Here is a 23,277-nt window from a genome sequence, read left to right on the forward strand (position 1 = left end):
CGTGACCCCGGGGCAAATCACTCCCACTCTCTGAGCCTCACTCTTCCTGTCCACACACAGGACGAATGTGGGGCTAGACTGAAAACCAGAAATCTTTTTTTTTTTTTTTTGGGTAATCTTTATTTATTTTTTTTTTTAATTTTTTTTTCAATGTTTATTTATTTTTGGGACAGAGAGAGACAGAGCATGAACGGGGGAGGGGCAGAGAGAGAGGGAGACACAGAATCAGAAACAGGCTCCAGGCTCTGAGCCATCAGCCCAGAGCCTGACGCGGGGCTCGAACTCACAGACCGCGAGATTGTGACCTGGCTGAAGTCGGACGCTTAACCGACTGCGCCACCCAGGCGCCCCAATCTTTATTTATTTTTGAGACAGAGACAGAGTGTGAGCGGGAGAAGAACAGAGAGAGAGGGAGACACAGAATCCAAAGCAGGCTCCAGGCTCTAAGCTGTCAGCACAAAGCCCGACGCGGGGCTCAAACTCACAAATGGCGAGATCACGACCTGAGCCGAAGTGGGACGCTTACCCAACGGAGCCACCCAGGCGCCCCAACCAGAAATCATTTTTAAAGCCAGTGTGTTTTGCATACTTTTATCTGTGTTAAGTGCTTTACAGAGATTCTCTGGCTATGCGCTCATGACGTTCCTAGAGGTATTATCCCAGCCTTACTAATGACAGAACCGAGTCCAATGACACAGAGTGACACAGCCAGTAACTCTGATTTCAAAGTGCCTGCATCTAACCACCACGGGACAGCGGCCAGTAATGATGTCATACTGCCTGGCACACAGTGGGTGTGGTAGTTGTTTGCTATCTGCTATTATTAATTTCCCCCCCAATAACACCTTCTTGCTAAAGCATGCCTTTACTCATAAATTCTTATATAAATAATCTTAAAAGTTGAGCCAGGCCCATGCCCTCACGTGGGTGGGGACAGCAAGCATCCAACCGTCCGGGCCCCGGGTCCCCCTTCCTGACCCACAGCAGACCCCGCTCAACAGCCCTCAGCTCCGCTAAGTTTTCTTTCTCGTGGGTTGCCACCACAAGGGTACCAAAGTTTCTGCAGCCAGGCTCATGAAATGGCACTGACGTGCAGGACGTGATCACTTGCTGTCCTTGGGAGTGGAAAGAGCTGTCAGCAGATCAGTGACAGAGAATCTGGAGGCAGAGAAACAGAGACAAAGCCCTTCCCGACACAAAATCAAAAGCCGCATTAGCAATGGCAGGCCTTCGGCTGTGCTCAGCCGTGCGGCCGGCGACAGTGCAGAGGTGAGGCCCTGCGTCTGAATCACCGATTCCCTGCCAAGCAAGAACGGGCTCTGGGGCGGGTCGCTTAATCTCACTGAGCCTCAGGGCTCCTTCGTGCGGAAAACGGGGATGGTGACTGAGGATCAGCACCTCCTCGTGGGGCGGTGGCGAGGACAGCACAGCACGATTCAGAAAGCACCCAGACGGGACCGGGTTCACCGTGAGTGGTCAACAGGCGATTTCTTTGTGCGGTTGTTATTATGCACACTGCAGGAATATCGCTCTGTCCTGCGCTCCTCCCCCAGTTTGCCTGAGAACCACTCGGAGGGGAAGGAAGGGTGGCAAAGGGGCTTCTGTGACTAAGTGCCAGTCCTGCCTGAGTTCGAATACCAGCCCTTCCAATTACTAGCTGTGTGACCTTAGGCAGGCTACTTAACCTCTCTGGGCCTCAGCTGTCCATCTCTAAAATGAGGGTGATATTAGTGCCCCCTCACAGGGTTGCTGGGGGGACTAGATGACTCAGTGCGGGCACAGCACTCACTGTGCATCCTGGTGGGCACAGGGGGGCACTCTCCAATTGCTGGTGATTACCATTATTATTACTGTCATGTAGAAATAGCTAGAAGACTGCTCTGCCCTAAGTTACTTCCTTCTATCATTATTGAGCCCTATTATTATTACTACTATTCTCATGTTGCTGTACCTTCTGCCATTTTCAGCAGGCTTTGTTTTTTTTTTTTAAGTTTATTTATTTTGTGGGTGGGGGAGGGAGAGAGAGAGAGAGACAGAGAGAGGCAGAGAGGCAGAGAGAGGGCGAAAGAGAGAATCCCAAGCCAGCTCTGAGCTCAATCTCACGACACAAGGCTCAATGTCGTGAACCCTGAGATCATGACCTGAGCTGAGATCAAGAGTTGGACGCTTAACGAACGGGGCCACCCAGGCACCCCTCCCCGTGTTTTTACTTAAACATCTTCAGAAGAGCCAGAAGACTCCTCCAGGTTCCAAGTCCAAAAGCACAGTGTGCAGAAACACTGGGGAGGTGTCCCCAGTCTGGTAGCAGTGGAGAACACAGGCAGGAGCAGGGAGGCTCAATGCCCGGCTGCCATCACACTAATTCAGGGTTGAAGGGTCAAGTGGCTAATAACAGGCGAGATCCTGGAGCCAATCCCCACCCCAGCACTACCACTTCCTTGCTGTGTGACCTTGAGCCAGCCACTACCTCTCTGAGCCTCAGTGTGCTTATCTTTCCATGAAGGAGGATACACACGGCCTGTAGTTGCTGCAGGGACTGTTTGGGGATTCGTTAAGGTGGAACATAAAAGTCACTGAGCGGGGTGCCGGGCCTAGAATGATCCCTTGGTGGGTGTTTGCTGTCAGTGTTTCTCTCACCAACACTCACCTGGGGCACCAGGAGTCCTCGCCGTCGCTGTCTCTCACTCCCACCGGCCCCTTCAACACAGTCTCCACGCAGAGCATGTGGAGGACCCAAATCCAGGTCCTGTGTCACACACACCTCGCTGTGTCCCCCAGAATGCCAGCACTTGGCACCCACCCAAATGTCCACGGTGCTCCCACAGCAGCAGGACAGACCCGTGGGGGCCTGGGGTGTGGCGGGGAGGGACACGGCCGCTCCCCTCTGCCACCCGGCCAATGGGCTCTCCCCAGACCTCACCCAAGGAAGGCGAGGAAACAGGCAGGCTCAGGAGACATGCTGCCCTTTCTCTGTGGCATGTCCCCTCCTCTTTAACTGACAGAAGAAGAGAGGACACTGCAGGCATTAAATCACAGCACTAAGAAGTGATCAAAACAAGCGTGCTAAACTACACCTCTGCTACATTTTTGAGCTTTGATTTTTGAGGAGGGCCATCTCAATGCTCTGTGGTGGCAACAACTTAATCCAAATGTGATAAACCAGGGATGTCAGGTTTTGGACCAAAAAGGAAGGCGATTTTCTAAGAAGCTGATGGTCGGGTCATAAAAGGAACAGAAGGAACAAGAAGGGTCCCCGAGACTCTGTGTGTACAGTAGGCCAGACAGAAAAAAGGTCTGGAAAGACATGCCAACTGGTGACAGTCCTCACACTCTGGGGCTGGACGGAAGGGAGGATGGACGGTCACTACAACCCCGGTCAGGGCTATGACTTGACTTTTCTACAACTGTGTTTACAACTAGAAAGAAAAGAAGTAAAGATTGTTAAAAAAAAAAAAAAATACACAATTAGCCAAGCTGGTATCTGCCACCATTCTCCACCGTAAACTCATTATTACTCATTTTGGGACGATGAAATATATTGGTGGAGATCTTCTCAAACGATGCAAAAAACAAACAAACAAAAAAACCAAAAATACAAACAAAAAAACCAAATCCTGTTTCTGCCTAAACCTCTGCCCGCTATTTAACATCCACGGGGGCATCTCGCCTGTGACAGTTGTTACCATAATGTAATGTTCTAATGGTGGTTTCCTCTTCCCGTATTCCTTTCACGATTATTAATGGGAATTTTTCCTTAGGAAAGAATTGTTGCTTCTCCCTTATTTATTTATTCAGCTCTTTATGTAATTACATTAGTACGGACTCATGGATATTTACTGCATTCTCCTTTGGCCACTGGGAGCTCTTCCGCGAGGCTCTGTGTGTATCTGATATGCGGAATAGTTCCGTGACTGATTTTGTAGCACACGGGTACTTTGTGGGACCTACCACAAGACCCGCCAGGCTTATCTTGTACCTTCCCTGCCCGACACCTGGAATCACCATTCCTACAAAGAGCCTTGGTTCCTTTTATTTAGAAAATAGTGTTCAGAGGGGCGCCTGGGGGGGGCTCAGTCGGCTAAGCGTCCAGCTGCAGCTCAGGTCATGATCTTGCGGTTTGTGAGTTCGAGCCCCCATCGGGCTCTGTGCTGACTGCTCAGAGCCTGGAGCCTGCTTTCGATTCTGTGTCTCCCTCTCTCTCCCCTTCCTTGCTCGTGCTCTGTCTCCTTCTGTCTCTCAAAAATAATAAATAAACGTGCAAAACAAGAAAAAAGAATGAAAAAAGAAAAGAATATTTAGAAACTAAGATGTGGGCACTAGGTGCACCCATTTTTATTGGGGTGTCCCTGCTCCCAGCCCTTCTGAATGGATGGAGCGAAGAACTATATGTACGTGTACTAAGTCACAGCTTTATTTCCGGGTCTATTTATCTGTGTGTGTACACAGATACAGTTTGTTTTCTTTTTTTGGTAAATGGGTCCCTATTGATACCTTTGACTAATTCAGCCTCACAAGGATTCCCCCCCCCCCCGCCCCCGCCTTTTCCCTACTGGTCATGTTTTCTGAAAGTGCAGATCCGGCTCTCATTGTCTAAAATGAAGTAGTTTCAGGATTCCTAATGTGTATGCCTTTAGAGGAAAAAAAAAATTGCCAACTGGAATACAGTGTTTCTGTGCAGCTCCCCTTGTCTCTGCGTCACAGTATCAGTCAAAACAATGTTTTTCAAAATGACTTAGGCGAGTGCCTTTCTTCCCTGTTCCCTCTCGGTGTGGTGCTGTGAATCATCTGTAATACGGCTGGACTCCTTGGTCTTCATTTGGCTCAGTCTGTGCTCCTTCTATACCCCCACAGCTGCGCTGAGTTTTAAAAATTTATGTACAATAAAATCCACTCCGGGGTGCCCGGGTGGCTCAGTTGGTTAAGTGTCTGACTTTGGCTCAGGTCATGAGCTCATGGTGCGTGAGTTTGGGCCCCGCGTCGGGCTCTGTGCTGACAACTCAGAGCCTGGAGCCTGATTCGGATTCTGGGTCTCCCTCTCTCTGCCCCTCCCCTGCTTGTACTCCGTGTGTGTGTGTGTGTGTGTGTGTGTGTGTGTGTCCCTCTCAAAAATAAACATGACAAAATTTTTTTAAATATTAAAAAAACAATCCACTCAGCGGTATATAGGTCTGTGAGTTCTGACAGGTGCACAGAGCCATGTATCCGCCACAGTAGTTCTGTACAAAACTGTGTCTCCCAAGCCCGCTGCCCACTTTGAGAGTTCTCTACAAATTCTTGAGACAAGTCCTTTGTCAAAAATGTGATTAGAACCTATTTTCTTCTCTAATCCTGGGGCTTTGCCTTTCTGTTCTCTTTAAAGTGTCTCCCACAGAGCAAAAGTTTTTAATTTTAATAAAATCCAACTTGTCAACGTTTTCCTTTATGGATCCTGCTTCTGAGGTTATATCTAAAAATTGTTGGGGTGTCTGGGTGGCTCAGTCGGTTATGCATCCGACTCTTGATTCTGGCTCAGGTCACGATCTCACTGTTCACGAGATCGATCCCTGGGTTGGGCTCTGCCCCAAGCATGGAGACTGCTTTCGATTCTCTCTCTCCCTCTCTTTCTGCTCCTTCCTTGCTCTCTCTCAAAATAAATAAACATTTAAAAATAAAATAAAATAATAAAAAATAGACACAAACTCTTATTCAAGGTCACACAGATGTTCTCCTACGTATTCCCCTAGAGGTGTTATAACTTTGTCTTCTCCATTTTGAATTAGTTTTCATGTAAGGTGTGAGACTTAGGTTAAAGTTCATTTGTTTGCACACAGACCGTCCTTTCTCCATAAAATTACCTTTGCGCTTCTGCCAAAGTTCAGTTAGGTATTTGCGTGTAGGTTTCTATCTGGACTCACTGCTCTGTTCCGCTGGTCTCCGTGTCTTTGCTTCGCTAATACCGCCCTCGCTATCTTGCTTACTGTAGTCTTACGTAAGGCTTGGAATCAGGTAATGAGTCCCCCGACAGTGCTCCTCCCTTTGAGAATTGTTTAGGCTCCCCTAGTTTCTTTGTCCGTTTAATTGTTTAAATCCGTTTGTAAATACCTACAAAAAGCCTTCTAGCGGGGTGCCTGGATGGCTCAGTCGGTTGTGCATCTGACTCTTGATTTTGGCTCAGGTCATGATCCCAGGGTCGAGGAATAGAGCCCCGCATGCTTAAGATTCTCTCCCTGTCTCTCTCTCTCTCTCACTCACTCAGGGCGCCTGGGTGGCTCAGTCAGTTAAGCGTCTGACTTCAGCTCAGGTCATGATCTCACAGTTCGTGGGTTCGAGCCCCGCGCTGGGCTCTGTGCTGACAGCTCAGAGCCTGGAGCCTACTTTGGATTCTGAGTCTTCCTCTCTCTCTGCCCCTCCCCCACTCTTTCTCTCTCTCTCTCTCTCTCTCTCTCTCTCTCTCTCTCTCTCTCAAAAGTAAACAAAACCTTAAAAAAAATTAAAAACAAAAAGATTCTCTCTCACACTCTGCTCTTCTCCCCTGCTCACACACACACTCTCTCTCTCAAAATTCAACCTACTAGAATTGGAAATGGGGATCGTGCTGAATCTAGACCAAATTAGGAAGGCCTGACATGTCAATCACATGGAACTTTCCTATCCACAAATACAGTGCCTCTCTCCATTTCTTTCTTTCTTTGTTTCCCAGCCGTCAGCAAACAAGTGCTACACGTACTCTGTTATCTACAACTATGTGATTTTTGGTGCTACTCTAAACTGTATTTACGAACTCTGAATCCCAGTGACTCATTGCCAGCTTGTAGAAACAACTGATTCTTGTACGCTGACTGCGTTACCGTTCCACCTTGTTAAATTCATCTAGTGGTTCTAGGAGCCTTTTTGGAGATTGTTTGCAACTTCCTATGTAGACAATCAGTCTTTGTAAATAGGGTTTCATTTCTTCCTCTCATATCTGTGTGCCTTTCATTTCTTTTTATTGGCTTACTTGCACTGATGACAACTTCTCATGATACCGAACAGGAGTGGCGAGAAAGACATTTTTGCCTTATTCCAATCCTAGAAGAGAGCCTTCAGTAGAAAGCCTTTATCTCTCGTGGAAGAAAAGATTTTTTTGTGGATACGTATTTACAAACGGATTCTGAACATTTGCACCACGACATATGTTAGCTGGAGGTTTGTGAGGATGTCTGTCATTGAAGTTCCCTTCGATTTTAGTGTGCTGAGAGTTTTGATCATAAATGGACGATGAATTTTGTGAATTGCTTTTTCTGTTCTTATGGTTTTTCTCCTTTCATCTGCTAATAACACTCTTTTTCTTTTTTTAAGTTTATTTATTTTGAGAGACAGAGAGAGACAGACAGCATGTGCATGAGCAGGGGAAGGGTAGAGAGAGAGGAGACAGAATCGCAAGCAGGTTCCACACTTTCAGCACAGAGCCCAATGCAGGGCTCGAACTCACGAACCGTGAGATCATGACCTGAGCCAAAACCAAGAGTTGGTCACCTACAGACTGAGCCACCCATGTGTCCCAACACTGATATTCACATGTTGATTCAGGCTTGCATTCCTTGGATAAAGAAATCCCCACTTGGTCACAGCACACATCCCTTTTACAGACTGAAAGATTGGATTTGCTGTTACTTTGTTGAGTATTTTTGTACTCAGCACGTCCTGAAGGGGAACGGTCAGTGTTCTCGTATGCATTTGGTCTTGGTGTGATTTAACGCTGGTCTCATAAAATGAGCTGGGAAGCATTGCCTCATCTTTCATTTCCAGGAAGAAACTGCATAGTATTTTTTCCTTAACTGTTCAAAAACGTTCATCAGTCAAAGCGTCTGGGCCTGAGTTTTCTGTTTTGGATGGTTGTTCAGTACAAATTCAATTTCTCTGACACATACCTAGAACTCCAGGCTGTTCTATTTATCTTTCTTGGGTGTAGTTTACATCCTTCAAGAAATTGGTCCATTCGTTTAAGTTCTAGCATCAATAGACCGAGAATTGTTTGCAATGTGCCCTAATGACGTAAGATTTTTTTTCTACTGTCAGGAATTATATAAAGACGAATACTGAATTTTTGCCATCCCATGAGGACTGCCGTAAAATCAGCCATGATCACAAACGAAAACTCCCTTAAAAGCTCCTCATGAAACAAGTAATAGATAGGAGCCACACCCTTTCCTCCACCAAGAACAAGCAGGAGGCAGCCCTGGAGAGTTGGCCAAACCTGTTCTTGTGTCCCAGCAGAGCTATTTCAGGGAAGCATGGAAACACAGCTGGCAAGGTCGAACTGCCCTATAACGTAGAGGCTCTGTGTGGGGGGTCCTGGCCCACCTCTCCATGACCCTCCAGCAGTCCCTTCCCCTCCTGCTGGCCCTCAGCCTCCCCACGTACGAAACGGGAGGCTGGGAGGCTGGGATCTGTCAGCAGAGATAGACTCCCGCCACCTACTCTCCGCCAGGCACCCCCTGCCCACAGGGCCCCCGGGATGAGCAAACCCCACTGTGGGTCACACTGCTACTCAGCTCCCTTCGAAGGCCAGCCTCTCTGAAGGTAAGGGTCTGACTGTTCAGTTTGCATCCTGGTGAGTGTGAAAACCACTAACACTTCTCAGTGGGATTTGTTCCTTAAAAAAACAAAAACCATTGCAGGTTCTATGCTGTGCTCAGGCCACGATGCAAATGAAACCATCCATGGTCAGGATCGAAGCTCTGGTGACTGAAGCTTTGGGGTCAAAAGGCCTGGTTCAGGGCCTGCCTCAGCCAGACTCACTCCTTCAGTGAAGAAATATTTCCCGAACACCTACTGTGTGCCAGCTCTGTTGCGGGCAGGGAGACACAGCATTTAAAGCACAGCCAGGCTCTGCCCCACAGAGACAGTCATGAAATAAGTACTCCCCATTTACAATGGGATGAAAGAGATCCCGCCTCCCGGAGCTGTGGGGAGTGCTCAGAGATGACCCGTGTATGGAGGTCACCTGCCGCCGGTGGGTGGTCGGCCAAGGGGGGGTGCCTGGCTCAGTCTAGAGGAGAGTCGGGAGAGCAGACACTGGCAAAGCCCAGCTGAGGAGGGTCGGCCCCCCGCCCCCAGCTGGCTCCACCAGTGAGGCCGAGGTGTGGACTCCCACACGAGCACACAGGACAGATCCGCAAAGCAGCTGGCTGTCCCCAGCCACCGAGCCACCGACGCTGCACCAGATACAGTCTGTCCCACAACCGCAAGCAGCAGAGTGATGACCCAAAAAGCGGGACATTCTTGGGAACAGAGATCCTGCTCTGACGAACCCCAGCCAGGACGGCAACCTGCTCCTACCAGCGGGAGCGAAAGGGGCCTCCCTGGCATGACCTCAGGGGTGAAGGCTGCGGCCAGGCAGGAGGAGGACAGCCACAGTGGGCTCGAGAAGCGTGGTGACTTCTAAGAAGAAATGTCCTTCGTTTCCCCTCTCTGCATTCTTTTTTTTTTTTTAGAGAGCGAGAGAGAGAGCCCACGGGCATGAGTGGGGGAGGGGCAGGGAGAGAGAGGGAGAGAGAAAGAAGAGAGAGAGACAGAATCTTAAGCAGACTCCATGCTCAGCGTGGGGCCTGACGCAGGGCGTGATCTCATGACCCTGAGATCGTGACCTGAGCCGAAAATCAAGAGCTGGACCCTTGGGGCACTGGGGTGGCTCAGTCCGCTGGGCATCCAACTCTGGCTCAGGTTGTGATCTCATGATCCATGGGTTTGAGGCCCACATCAGGCTCTGTGCTGACAGCTCAGAGCCTGGAGCCTGCTTCGGATTCTGTGTCTCCCTCTCTCTCTGCCCCTCCCCCACTTGTGCTCTGTGACTCTCTTTCAAAAATAAACAAACATTTAAAAAAAAAAAAAAAGAGCTGGACGCTTAACCCACTGAGCCATTCAGGCACCTCATGCATTCTTCTGACATGTGGTCAAGTTAGGGTACAAGGGAGGTGACAGCAAAGCATGTGGCCAGGGGCCCCAGATCCCTGTGTGATCCCGAGCAAGTGACTGCACCTCTCTGAGCCTCACTTGCTCATCTATTAAATGGCACTATTAATGCCTGCCGTGGGACCATGGGAAGGATTACGTAGGAATGTATCAAGAATGTTTATTTAGCGCAGTGCCTGATTCATAATAACTGGTTAATAACTAGCAACTACCACCATTATTATTTTTAAATGCCAGTCGATCTGGCTGTCCTCAAAGGAACAAACAAGGTTTTAGGGCCCATTCTGTGGTGGGAGCTAGAAGCTGGCAGGGCAGGTGCAAAGGAGTAAGAGGCCTAAAGGTACATGCAGAAGGGGGAGTCAGCCCCTACGGAGAGGGTGGGAAAGTTCCATGCTCCACCCGGCCACCCCCAGCGTAAGTGCTGGGAAGTGCCTGACCTCCTCCTAAGACCCTCTCCTCCTAGCAGTTGACTTGCCCTCCCCTGGACTCTCACGGCCCTCAGAAGCTAAGCGAGCGGCTGGAAGCCAGGCGGAAGGCAGCATTTCTGCCCCAGGAAAGCTCTGCACAGCAGCAAGGAGCCCTGTTGACAAATAAAGCCTGTTCTTGGCTCCACCACCCACAAAGCCAAGCCCCTTTATTCCATTTCAATATGCCTGATTCTACTGACAGTGCATTGGCAATAAATGGAATTAATCAGTCCTGGATGCCCGAGCGAGTGTAGGCAGGTGTTAGCACATTCGAGGGAACTTGGAGGGGAGCGTGAAACAGTGGCAGGGAATATAAAATGCCTTACTGCGGCGGGGACCGAGAAAGGAAGGGCCTCTACCAAAGGCAGGCATTTTATGAGCAAATAAAGCCTTTGCCTGCCTGCCACCGAGAAGCAAAGTGAAGCGACTGGAAAACTTCTACGGAATATCTTTCTGCTGCCTTGCTTCAAGACGGAAATGGCTTTACTGTTGCTGTTTTCATGATGAGAAGAGCAATATTCGCTTCATGCAGACCCCACGCAGGATGTAAAGAACGGCAAAAGTCATCGGTGATGTCGCCACTTTCGGATCACCACACCGATGTTTCAGTACAGGTCCGTGTGGCTGTTTCGCTGCGCATATTTTCACCTGCGTCTACTGCCTGCATGAGCTCCTGTCAGATAAGTGGCTTTGCAGCCTGTGTTCTCCACTTAATAACAGACCTTGGACATCCTTCCATACTGCTAACTGCAGATCTGGGGCATCACCTTTCCATGGCTGCACAGTCTTGGGTGAATTACACACCCTGTGTGAGCTGGCTCTGTTCAGTCTGTCAGCATCATCTGGCACCTCCTCCTCCGCCTGGCTTTCTGCGTTCAGCCACACCGGCCTTCCCTGGCATCAGGGAACACTTCATTCCACTTCAGGGACTCGGCATTTGCTGTTCTTTCTGCCGGAAATTCTCATTTCCTCCTTCACATCACTGATTTTCTCCTCTTGTTTTGAAGTTCAACAGAAATGTTTCTTTCTCCAGGAAGCCCTCCCAGATATCCAAGATGAGAGCTGGTCTCCCCTGTCATACACCCACCCGGTGCCATGGGCTTTGCCATCTTGCTGTTTACCCTGATTGTTTGATTAAACGAACAATTGGGTAATTCCGCCTCCCCACCCGGCCCCATTTTCCCACTAGAAAGAAAGCTCCTGGAGGTCAGAGACTCTGTCTTGCCCAGCTCAGAAGCCCCAGGGCGAGCCCAGTGTCTGGTACACAGGAGTCCTCAGTAGATATTTGCGGATTAAATGGAAGGAAGGGAAGGAGAAGCAGAATGGACAGCCACTACCTCTATGTGATGTCCCCTCCCCGCCTTCCTTCTCCCCTTCCTTCCACATAAAAGGGGGATCTGCCAGTGTGGTTCCTGGTGTCTGGGCAGTCTCAGGCCGGAAAAAAAGGTGCGAATCTAGGAGAAAGCCTCCCGAATCACCTAGCCTGACTATTCAACTCCTCACTGTCCAAGCACGGAGACAGGCCCAGAGAGCGGAAGGACACCCCTACCCTCACACAGCTGGTCAGCGGCAGGTCCTAGGGCTCCTGTCCCCCCCCCTGCACAAGGCTCTGTCAGGCCTGGGTTCAAATCCCAGCTCTGACATTAGAATGAATTGGACCCTAAACTCCGTGAGCCTTCACTTCTTCAGCTGTAAGCTAGAGACGATGACACCTATCACCACCAGGAGGCGGTGGAGAGTAGCGGTTAAGAAGGTAGCGTGTGCCGCTGGGGGTGCAAACCTAGCCCCTCTTAGCTGGGTGGCCTTGGGCACGTTGCTTAACACTGTTCCCGGATCTGCCACCTGCAAAATAGGGATGAGAATATTCCCTCCTCACACGTTGTCATAAAAATCACGTAACACCGTGAAGCATCTGGCACAGTTCCTGACACGGTGACTCCTCAGTAAGTAGACGACATGATAATAAAAGCGACCATCTGTCAGTAATGAGAGAGACAGATGCAGAGACAGAGTCACAGAGACACAGAGAGAAAATGTGCTCAGTGCTCTCAGGCTGGACCCTAACACATCATCTTTCACGCTCTCTCCACTTTCTTTTTTCAACGTTTTTTTTTTTCTTTTTATTTATTTTTGGGACAGAGAGAGACAGAGCATGAACGGGGGAGGGGCAGAGAGAGAGGGAGACACAGAATCGGAAACCGGCTCCAGGCTCTGAGCCATCAGCCCAGAGCCTGACGCGGGGCTCGAACTCACGGACCGCGAGATCGTGACCTGGCTGAAGTCGGACGCTTAACCGACTGCGCCACCCAGGCGCCCCTCTCCGCTTTCTTTTAACATGGATGTCATCAGAATGCATCCGCCACCAAGGGTGGAATCTGCTCATACATTTCCTGTCACTGAGGACACCGCTTACATCATCACACGGCATTCTCTCCAAGAGACACCAGAGGGATACTGCGCTCAGGCCCCAGAAAGAGGAACAGCCAGGCTTCTAAAGCACAGTTGCTCTGTTTTCATCTCACAGACGTCACTGACCTGCTTCGCTCTTTGCACTGGCTGCCAGGAAGCTCTAACCAAATCTGTGTCTTGCCTCTAGAAAGTATTCCAGAAAAGACCCTTGCTCTGTCTTCATCCCTTTCTCTCAGCCCTCATTTTTCTTCTCCCCAATTTCCTCACTCATTTATTTAAAAAAAAACAAAAACTGGGGCGCCTGGGTGGCGCAGTCGGTTAAGCGTCCGACTTCAGCCAGGTCACGATCTCGCGGTCCGTGAGTTCGAGCCCCGCGTCAGGCTCTGGGTTGATGGCTCGGAGCCTGGAGCCTGTTTCCGATTCTGTGTCTCCCTCTCTCTCTGCCCCTCCCCCGTTCATGCTCTGTCTCTGTCCCAAAAATAAATAAAAAACGTAAAAAAAATAAAAATAAAAAAACAAAAAACAAAAACTGTATTCCATGCTTAGAAACTGCCATTAATCTTTTTTGAAATTTGGTGGTGGTTGGAGGGGGGAGGAATAAATGGAATTAAAACTGCATACAAGCCAAATGCAATGCATAACGCTCGAGTGAACCATGTTAGTGGAAAAACTGGTGATTCCAAATAAAGTGTGTGGTTTGTGGAAACGTGCTGTACCCATGTCAGCTTCTGAGCCTTGACAAATGTACCGTGGTTGCAGGAGACGCTGACGTTAGGGGAAGCTGGATGAACGAAGGATGGGAAATCCCTTTATAACTTCTCAGTAAATCTAAAATTATTCCAAAATAACAAACTTCTTAAACAAAACGTGCGCACAGACTACTGTGAGATTGTTTCCTCTTGGAGATCCCATCAAGGTGCCATTTTTCCCTGAGAACACAGCACGGGCTCAGACCCAGGGCCTTGCAGAATCAACGAGACCCAGCCAGCACTTGTGGGGCCTCTATCACCTGCCCGACTGGCCTGGTTACGAGCACGGTTCCAGAACCAGAACCCCAACTATCGCATGGGAGTCCCAGCTTTGCCTCCCACTGGCTGTGTGACGCTCTGAGTCTCAGCTGCTGTGCCTGTAAAATGGGCTAACTGAGGAACACGTTTCCACAGGGGTGCAGTGCATAAAGAGCCAGAGAAACAGCAGGCTGTGTCAGGCTGTCCCAGCTGCTAAGACAAAGCGCCCTAGACCGGGTGACTTACAAACGGTGGGCATGTATTTCTCAGAGTTCTGGGAGCCCGAAGTCTGGGGTCAGGTGCCAGCATGGTCGGGTTCTGCTGGGGACCCTCTTCCGGCTTGCAGATAGCCCACTTCTTGTGTCCCCACTTGTGGGGTCCATTTTATAAGGATACTACTCCTTTTCATGACCTTGTCACCTCTCCGAGGCCCCACCTCCTAACCCCATCATGATGGGGGTCAGGGACTCACATATGAATGTGGGGACACAAGCATTCAGCCCATAACAGAGACACTTAGTGACGTTATTATTACCATTATTATCAGCTTTCTCTTCTCATCTTTTCAACGACCCTCAGACAGTGGTGTTCTCTATTATGCTTATCTGGGAAAAGGCAGGGAAGCACAGACACACGGAGGAACTGTCCAAGGTCACACAGCTATTAGAGCAAAAACAGCCAAGTTGGGATTCGAACCCAATCTTCCAGGCTCCAAGCCCAGAGCTCTTCCGATTAAATCCTATGTCCTAAAAGAAGCTGACAGATGCCTCCTCTCGCCCACTCCAGTCCTCCCACCACTACACGGCACGGGGCGGGGGTGGGGGGGTGTCTCTGCTGACCGCCACTCTGATCTGCCATGACCCTTCCTGACCTTTTCTTCGCATCTGCATAGAGAATCGGGTTCCCACAAGTTAGTGGGGCATTCAAGGCCCTTTGCTAGAAAGACACCATCTCGTCTTGTGCTTCGTTCCCCAGCCATCTAGTTGCCCATGGTCTCAGTGACGCCTCCTCCTTCCCCAGCCCCTCTACCTCCAACCTGTCGCATTCTGCAAGGCTGGCTCAAATGCCACCCATGCCCACAGCTACTGCTCCCGTCGCTGCTGCCTTGGCTTCCCCGGCCGGCATCAGGACTTAGCCCATTCATTAGGCCATCTGTCTTCTGGGCCCAGGGTCCTCGCCTCTGCCTCACTCAGTGTCACAGCCCCCCAGTGCTCCGAGCAAGTTCTGGCAGCAAGGTGGTATAGTGCAATGGCTGGGAGCATGGGCTGTGGAACAAAGACGGCCTGGGCTCAGTCCTGCTCTGCAACCTGTCAGCTGCGTGACCTTGGGAAGTCTGTTTCACCTTCTCTCCATGTCCACCTCCCTGACTGGAAAATGTGGGTAAGAGCCACCTACCCCAAGGGGCAGCCTGAGGGTTCAATGAGACGTGTGTGAAGCCAATGAGCAGCACCGGGCACACAGTTAGCGTTCTTTAAAATGAGAACGAACGATATGATTTCAATAATTGCTGGTTGCCCTGATGGAACGCCAACCGGGAGCTGCTCGGTGCAACCCTAACCCAGCTCCCGCTTTCTCCTCTCTTCCCTGTCAATGCTCCAGAACGAACCTGAAGTCGGGGCCACCGCAGCCATTGACAATGTTTGCAAAGCAGCAGCCACGAAGAGCTCGGCTGGCCCGCTGCCCGCCACCGCATGGGAGGCTGCACTGCTCCGAGGACAGCTAGGAAACCAGCTCGGGAGGCTGGGGGGTGGGCCCTGTTGCTTTGCTCTGAGCTGCCAACTGGAGGCATGCAGCCAGGGGGACTCCTGGCCGGGACCAGTCCTCAGGGTGGGGTGCCCACGGCCTCGCTGGAGGTCTGACCGAAATCAGCCGCACGGAGCTCCACACGTGGCTCCTTCACCCTCACCCCACGCATGCGGCCCTGGTGCCCACCCCCTCCTCTGGGAGTCGGGCTGCTCACCTTGAGTCCGCTGCTTTCTGCTTCTGAGCCCGGGTCCACGCCGGTGACATAAATGCCCAGGCCGTACTCAGCTCCCCCTCGGATGGTGAGGCCCAGGGACCGGCCATCCCCCAGCACCAGGTTCACCTGTGGGAGGGACAGAAGATAGCATTGGAGGGCCTGGAGGTAACAGGAACTTCCGGGGAAGGGGGGGGGGGGCATCGCAGTCTACGGAGGCCCTGACATACCCTGAAAGGCACACCGATTCAGGCCAGGAACATTCCAGATCCCCTGCCCCAGGTCAGCCTCCAACTTGCTGAGTGACCTTGGGGAAGTCCCTCTCCCTCCCGGGGTCACAGTTGTAAGTGCAGTGAAAGGAAGGCGTTGAAGGAGGTGACCCCTGATGCTAACATCCTAGAGAACCTCTACATTTCAGGTTTTCATGTGTGCTTCACACAGTGGGGGCCACGCACACCCCCGGCTGCCCCTCAGCACCCCCTTCAGCCAGGGAGAGCCTGCTCTGGCCCCAGGCTCCCTCACCTCCCATCTTCCTTAGGTTCAAGGCTAAGTCCACTCTGCCACCCAAGGACCCGCTGCCTCCTCCCTGGAAGTCTCCCACCAACCACGGGTCTCCTGCCCTCCCAGGGGTCTCCTGCTTCCTCAGGGGTCTCCTGCACTGCCACCCACACCAGCGGGTCACAACATTATCACCTCAGCTGCCCTTCCTTCTACAAACACAGGGAGCACTGGCTGAGGGCATGCATAGCCCATGCTGGGCCAGGGGACCAAGGGACAACCCAGACATAGTCCTGCTCCTGAAGGTCTCACCAGAGGGGCACACAGACCAGTAAACAGACCTTCACAGAACAGCGTGAGCAGGCGTGATGGGGCGGCTCATGGGGCCACGAGTATGCAGAGAAGGTGCAAGGTCCTGACTGGGGGCGAGGGTGGTGGTCAGGGGACTTCCTGGAGGTGACATCTTCTTGATGAGACTGGAGGGTGAGCAGGAGTCAACCAAGCAGGGGCTGGGCAGGGGCAAGAGGGGCTTTCCAGGGTTACAGGTGAGAAGCAGGGAAGCACACTTTGCTTAGGATAGGAGGGTGGAAGTGAGTCACTGTGGCCAAGGCAGGGAGTGCAGGGGGATAGCTAGGGGGCTAGGAGGTCAGGCAAGGGAGGCTGGGGGCCGATTCAGGTTAAATGTGCCTTGAGCATGAGAGAGGAATTTATAGAAAAGGGAAGAGGCACCAGAATAGCTGGAACTGCCCCAAAAGAACAGAAAATACCCCTCAACAAGACCCAGGGACATGTAAGGGACCCGAAAAGAACACAGTGTGACTGCCCACAGAACAGCGTGGGCACCTGTTGGCATCAGGAGAGGGCAAATGTCATGGAGTTAGGGAAGCCATCCAACCAGCTTTCAATTTCTGAAAAGTTATTCACCTAAGAATTACCAAGGGCTTTGTGCCAGTCATCTGAAGCCTTTCACGTATATTATCTCACTTAATTCTTCGACCACCCTGGGTGGAGGTGGCGAAGAGGACAGACTCAAGTCCAAACTGCCCAACGAGGCTGGAGCCGCTGTGTGACCCTGGGCAAGTTACTTAATCTTTCTGTGTGTCCTCAGCCTCCTCACCCATCAAAGGAGGGTGAAAATAGCCTTATAAAGTCACTATGGAAAGGATCAAATTAAGAGACAAATGTAAGCTAGTTTCTGGCCCGGAGTGAATGCTTGGTAAGCGGCAGCCGCTGTTGGCTCCATTTTGCACACGACAAAACCAGACAGGGGCACACAGCCACGGCAGACTCCTATAGGCTGGCAGAGAGTTGTCAGGAGACAGCCCCCCAGATGGAATGCTTCTACGGAGTTTGGCTCTAGGACTGCACACTCTGGGGGGTGGCCCCGGCCCCCCTCGGGCCACAGTGGCTCCCGGTTTCCTCCTCAGGCAGGAAGACCCCATTAGAAAGGACAGCGTCTGTGAGGCCCTCGGAGCTCTCAGGGGGCACCTGGGAACAGTCACCCAGAAACGTCAGAGAGATGGATGTTCCAGAAACAGCAGGCTCTGAGGACGGGCTTGGGAATAACAACCCAGCCCTTGTGATCTGCCCCCTCCTGCCCCAGGACCGCTCCATGGCTGGGAGAGCTCTCAGGTGACGTGGGTTCACGGCCCGCTCAGTCTGCTCTCACACGCAGGACTGTGCGTCTGGGAGGTGACGGTGTGCTGGGTACGGGGGCAGGCTCCGGACCGCTCAAGCCTAATCCCGGCAGTGACGCTTGCTAGGTGTTTGTCACTCCACACAAGTGATTTCACCTCTCTGAGCCTCAGCTCTCTCATCTACAAAACTGCCTCCAGCAGCCGCACCCGCGTCACTTGGATTCTTGCCGGGGACGCGTGGGTCCGCAAACCTGGAGCGTTCAGACTCGTGCCTGGCACCGCGGAGGCAGTCAGGCAACCCTGGCTGTTGTTCTTACCTCCAGAGTGGCCCGCTCCGTCCGGCAAGCCGTGGGGCTAGCTGGCACAGCCGTGCCCCGGGAGGAACGCAGAGGCGCCCTCCCAGAGGTGACGGGTGGGCTGCAGCCGAGGCTGGGACGGGCTCCCCGGTGTGCACTCGCTCACCCAGCCCCAAGTCTGAGCCAGGCCTCGCCATGGGCGCGGGACCACAGGACGAGCTCACCGGGTCCCCGTCCGCAAGTGCTGGGAGTGCTGGCTGCTGGTGGCTCACAGCTGAGCCCCTGCCAGGAACGGCCTCCCCCTGGAGCAGCTTCCGTGCGTGCGGGGACCGGGAGAAGGGGGCAGGCGAAAGAGTCAGAGCCCAGCCTCCCTTCGTGACAAAGCCAGCGCAGCCCCAGTGCTCCCGCGGGACCGGCCGAGGCGTCAGCCCAGCACAGTCGCCAGCATCAGTCAAGCCCAGGGCAGGGGACTGCTGCTGTGATAAACGACCACACACTTAGTGGCCTGGAACAGCACAGATTCATTATCCTAGAAGCTCTGGAGGTCAGAAGTCTAAAGTGAGTTGACAGGACTGCATTCCTTCTAGAGGTTCTTAGGGAGAACCCGTTTCCTTGCCTTCTCCAGCCTCCAGAGACCACCTGCCTTCTTGGGTTCATGGCCCCTTCCTCCATCTTCAAAGCCAGCAGGGTAGAACCTTCCCACCTCTCTCTGCTCCCGGCGGGACGCCACCTTTTCTCTGACTCTGACTCTCCTGCCTCCTTGTTCTGAGGGTCCTCGTGACTGCACTGTGCCCACCCAGGGAACACAGGAGAGTCTACCCTGTCACGAGAGCCTTAACTTCATCACATCTGCATGTGATGGACATGAAAGGTGACGTCTTCCTAGGCTCCAGGGAAGAGGCAGTGGGTGTCTTGGGTCATCATTCTGTGTACCACAGGCACACATCTAGAAACCTCATCAGGGATATCTCGGTCTCAGAGTCCATTCTGGGAAGCCTGACCTCAGGCAGAGGGTCTCAGAAATACGACCCCTGAGCCCCGAAGGCCTTAGAGGGTCATTCTGGGAAAGGGGACGTATTCTGGGGGCAGGAGGCAGGAATGTGTCAAAAGCTCAGAATCTGGACAGAGCCGGGCCCCCCAGGAGTCCCGCAGGGTTGCTTGGCTGAAGCATTGCAGGGAAGGAAGGAAAGGGACAGCAGTAGCCAGTGGGGGACCATGATCCAGGCCGAGAAGCCTGGCCTTTAGACCAGGAGAGAGATGGGCTCAGACTCATTCCGGTTTTAGGAAGACTACTGGCCCGCAGAGGGGGCCACTTCCTGGAGATCCTTCAGGAGAGGGTGTGCACCTTGAGACAGCGGTGGAGTGGGAGAGGCAGGGGGCTCAGACCTGGGGGAGGCCAGTGAGACAGGCTGGGCACAGAGTGGGCAGTTCTCATCCGGACCCCCTACCCTGCCCGCAGAGTGGACCCCTTCCTCTGTGCTCTGACTGCAGGGCCTGGGGTCTCCACACCAAGGCTCCAGCCCAGCTCATGCGGTGGCCTGCAGTCCGTAGCTCCCTTCCCCCACCCGGGCTCTCCAGCTCCAAGACCTGAAGATTCTGGGAGGAGAGAGTCAAGAGGAGCCCCGTGACACCCAGACAGCAACGGTTGTCTGCAGCTGCCCCCTCTGCACGCTGAGGATGAACACAAACCTCCTTGCCTCTCTGCCACCTCCCCATAAATCCTTCTTCACGTGGGAATAAAACGGAGTCTTTATCACAGAACTGTAATAACAGTCCTATCAACCACAGGGTAATCTGCCTCAATCACTTGCTAGAATTCAACCAGCATTTGAGAGGGGGAAAAAAAATCACTTATGGGAAAGGACACTGAGCTGTGAGAAGCAGCCCAGCACAGAGAAAAGCGTGTATTCATTCCCACTGACGAGATGAATAATAACTCATGAAATTAATTGGTCACTTAGTGTATGGTGTATTTCCTAAATCCAAGCACTGGATGCATTATCCCATTTAATCCTCTCTCTTCCTCTGTGGTTTCCCCCATTTTCCTGATGAGGAAACTGAGGCTGGAGAGGTAAAATGATGTGGCCAAGGCCACACGGTCGGCAGCTGGCCCGCCCAGGCATTTAACCAGCAGGCTGCGCTGCCTTCCACAGGCCTGAATTCAAATCCTGATTTTGCCCTTTACTCCTGGGAAACCGTGGGGCAAGGCCCAATTCTTCTGTGATTTTCAGTTTCCCCATCAGTAAATTGAGACTCGTACAACCTACCTGGAGCAGGCACTGCTCCCCTCCTTGCCCTTGAACCCCGGCCCTACCCAGAAAGGAACAGAGCAGCACTGAGAGATGAAGTCAGTCCAGGCCAACCTGGTTCCTCTCTTTCAGGGACATGGGTAGTCTGGGCCACTTCTGGCCCACGGACACGATGAAGGACGTCTGCTGGTGGATGCTGGGAGCAATTCTTCCCCCAGAGAAGAGAGAGGCATAGGCACAGGAAGAGAAGGGCCTTCTGCCTGCCCGCCCTACTTCCACTCTGCTTTGGATGCAGCCGTGAGAGGATGCGATGGCAGGAGCAGCAGCTGCCATTCTGCAGCTGTGAAGCAACGAGCCTGAGACAAAAGCCAGCCAGAAGAAGGACAGACTCACCAGCAAACCACACTTGGAGCCACCGAGCCCTACACCTGAGGCATCCCATAGCCTGGACATTCGGCCCAGACAACCACTCCTTCATGGACTTCAGATCTTACGTCATCTCCTCAGTGAGGCCTTCCCTGCCCCTCTCTAGAATCACCCCACTCATCAGTGTCCCCCACGCCCTTTTCTTGCTTATCCCATTTACTATACACTACACATCACTTATTTTAACACACACACACGAACATAATAAGCTTTGGAAGGAGGTCGTCCTTGGCTGCCGACTGCTGTATTCCCAATACTCAAAACGGTTTTTGGCCCACTGTAGGTATTCAATAAACGTTTCAGGATGAAGAGATACGAGAGGTCGCCTGCATCTCACTGGCATTCGATAAACGATGGTGGTTACTGGAATTAATGACCACGCTTCAGGCACTGCTGTGCTCTACGCTTACGCACACGATTACTGATCCCTGAACAGTCCCTCGTGCCCGCCGGGACTGTCCCCAATCTTGTGGACAGGGAGGCTTCGGTGACCAACCCAAGGTGAAGTGACTTGTCTAAGGTCACACAATCAGGAAGTTCAGAAACCCCAGGCCCAAAGGCCCTGCTCACCCTGCACCAGGTTAGGTCCCGGCCTGAGTCAAGGGGCAGATTGCGTCCTGTCTCTGTGGCTGCTGAAGTGAGTCTGGAGAGCTGCTACCTGGTCTGATGGCTTGGCACGGCGTGGCAGCTGAGGGATGAAGAAGGCACCACAGTGGAACGGGACTTGCCCATTTGCTCAGGGGCAAACGACCTGGGAGGGTGACACTTGAACCTTACCATTGGCTGCTTCTGCCCCCATCATTCCCCTGAATGAATCCCAGGTGCTGACCAAGGCTGCTGGTGCGGGGAGAAGCCGGAGGGGGCCTCGGCTGAGGCCGTGTGCAGGCCAGCCCTGAAGAGGTGGAGCCAGAGGACAGCAGAGGACAGCAGCGGAGGCAGGGGAACTCTTCCCCATCAGGCACCAGGAGGTGCCCGCCAGGACAGGACTCAGGATCTGAGAACAATGCGGCCCTACCCCTCGCAGGCTGTGTGACCTGCAGCAACACATTCAGCCTTTCTGCACCTCCATTCTTCCATCTGGAAAATGGGAATATTGGTACCAGCTGCAAAGACAGATTTAGCTTAAGAGTCAAATGATTTGGGGCACCTGGGTGGCTCAGCTGGTTAAGCATCCAACTCTTTCTTTTTTTTTAACTTTATTTATTTTTGAGAGAGAGAGAGAGAACATGAGCAGAGAGGGGCAGAGAGAGAGGGAGACACAGAATTCGAAGCAGGCTCCAGGCTCGGAGCTGTCAGCACAGAGCCCGACGCGGGGCGTGAACTCGCAAGCCGTGAGATCATGACCTGAGCCGAGGTCGGACACTGACTGAGCCACCCAGGCTCCCCAAGCGTCCGACTCTTGATCTCTGCTCAGATCATGATCTTGCGGTTCATGAGTTCAAACCCCTCATCGGGCTCTGTGCTGAGGGTGCAGTGCCTGCTTGGGATTCTGTCTCTCTCTCTCTCTCTCTGCCCCTCGCCTTCTTGTGTTCTCTCTCTGTAAAAGAGGCAGATGATTCTACGAAACCTCATCGAAATCGGAAAATGCCAGTGCGGAGGAAAACCGCTGGGATGTTGGGGTTCCCTCGCGCTGGTTCTGATGTCCATCACCCAACTGATAACCCTTGTCCAAGAAAAGGTGGTGACAGAACGTACGTGTGGCCTGTGGAAACAGCAGAAGCAGGAGAAAGAGACTCCCTCTGAAAGCCCTGCTCCTGTTTCCGTGGGGTGTTCCCGCATGGGCCCTCCCGGAGCGACTGCCCCTTCAAACTGAGAACCCAAGAACAGTTCGTTGTGCCCTGAAGCTCAGACTCAAGGGCAGGTAGGTGGGGGGACACCTGCCTCAGAGCAGGACCTGGGAACACTGTGCTTATCCCTGTGCCCCAGAGACGGCTGGTAACCCACCCCGCTCCAGCTTCCTCTCTCCTGCCACATCCCAGCCCCGTGAGCACTCTCAAACCGTCCTCCGCTTCAAGCCGTTTGAAGGAATGAGCTCATCCCCTGCGTCCAACTCATAAACGACCCCACTGTGAACATCCACACACAGAGAAGGCCATCGGACCACTAACCTTCCCCCAAGGTTTATTTTCCCCCTTGGAAGTTCATCTTGACTAAAACTGGAAACGTCACTTTTGGCTCCAGGGGCTCCTTATGTTTTCTTTTTACTTCGACCAGTCCCACCCCCTACTTTGAAGATGAGCTTAGCACCCCCTTTCCTTCGCCATCTCATAAAGGTCCTAGCACACATGGGATCACTTTGACCATCCCTCCCCTGCTGCCTGCAGAAAAATGTCCCCTAGGGTGCACAGGCGATCCTAGTCTGTCATCCCAGCCCTGCTGTTCCCCAAGCGTAACTCAC

The 23,277-nt window shown here is 52.4% G+C and overlaps 1 protein-coding gene across 4 annotated transcripts in view; it reads right to left on the reverse strand.

Annotated features, from left to right (window-relative positions):
* The window catches only part of WHRN (whirlin), a 96,140-nt gene that overhangs the window by 42,276 nt on the left and 30,587 nt on the right, over positions 1-23,277 (reverse strand). For all 4 annotated transcript variants that reach the window (XM_043566297.1, XM_043566299.1, XM_043566296.1 and 1 more), the window contains exon 3: positions 15,777-15,902. In XM_043566297.1, coding sequence (XP_043422232.1) covers positions 15,777-15,902 — 126 coding nt within the window. The remainder of the gene's footprint in view (positions 1-15,776; positions 15,903-23,277) is intronic.

Source organism: Prionailurus bengalensis, chromosome D4 (genome assembly GCF_016509475.1).
Source record: "Prionailurus bengalensis isolate Pbe53 chromosome D4, Fcat_Pben_1.1_paternal_pri, whole genome shotgun sequence".
Taxonomy (NCBI): Eukaryota; Metazoa; Chordata; class Mammalia; order Carnivora; family Felidae; genus Prionailurus; species Prionailurus bengalensis.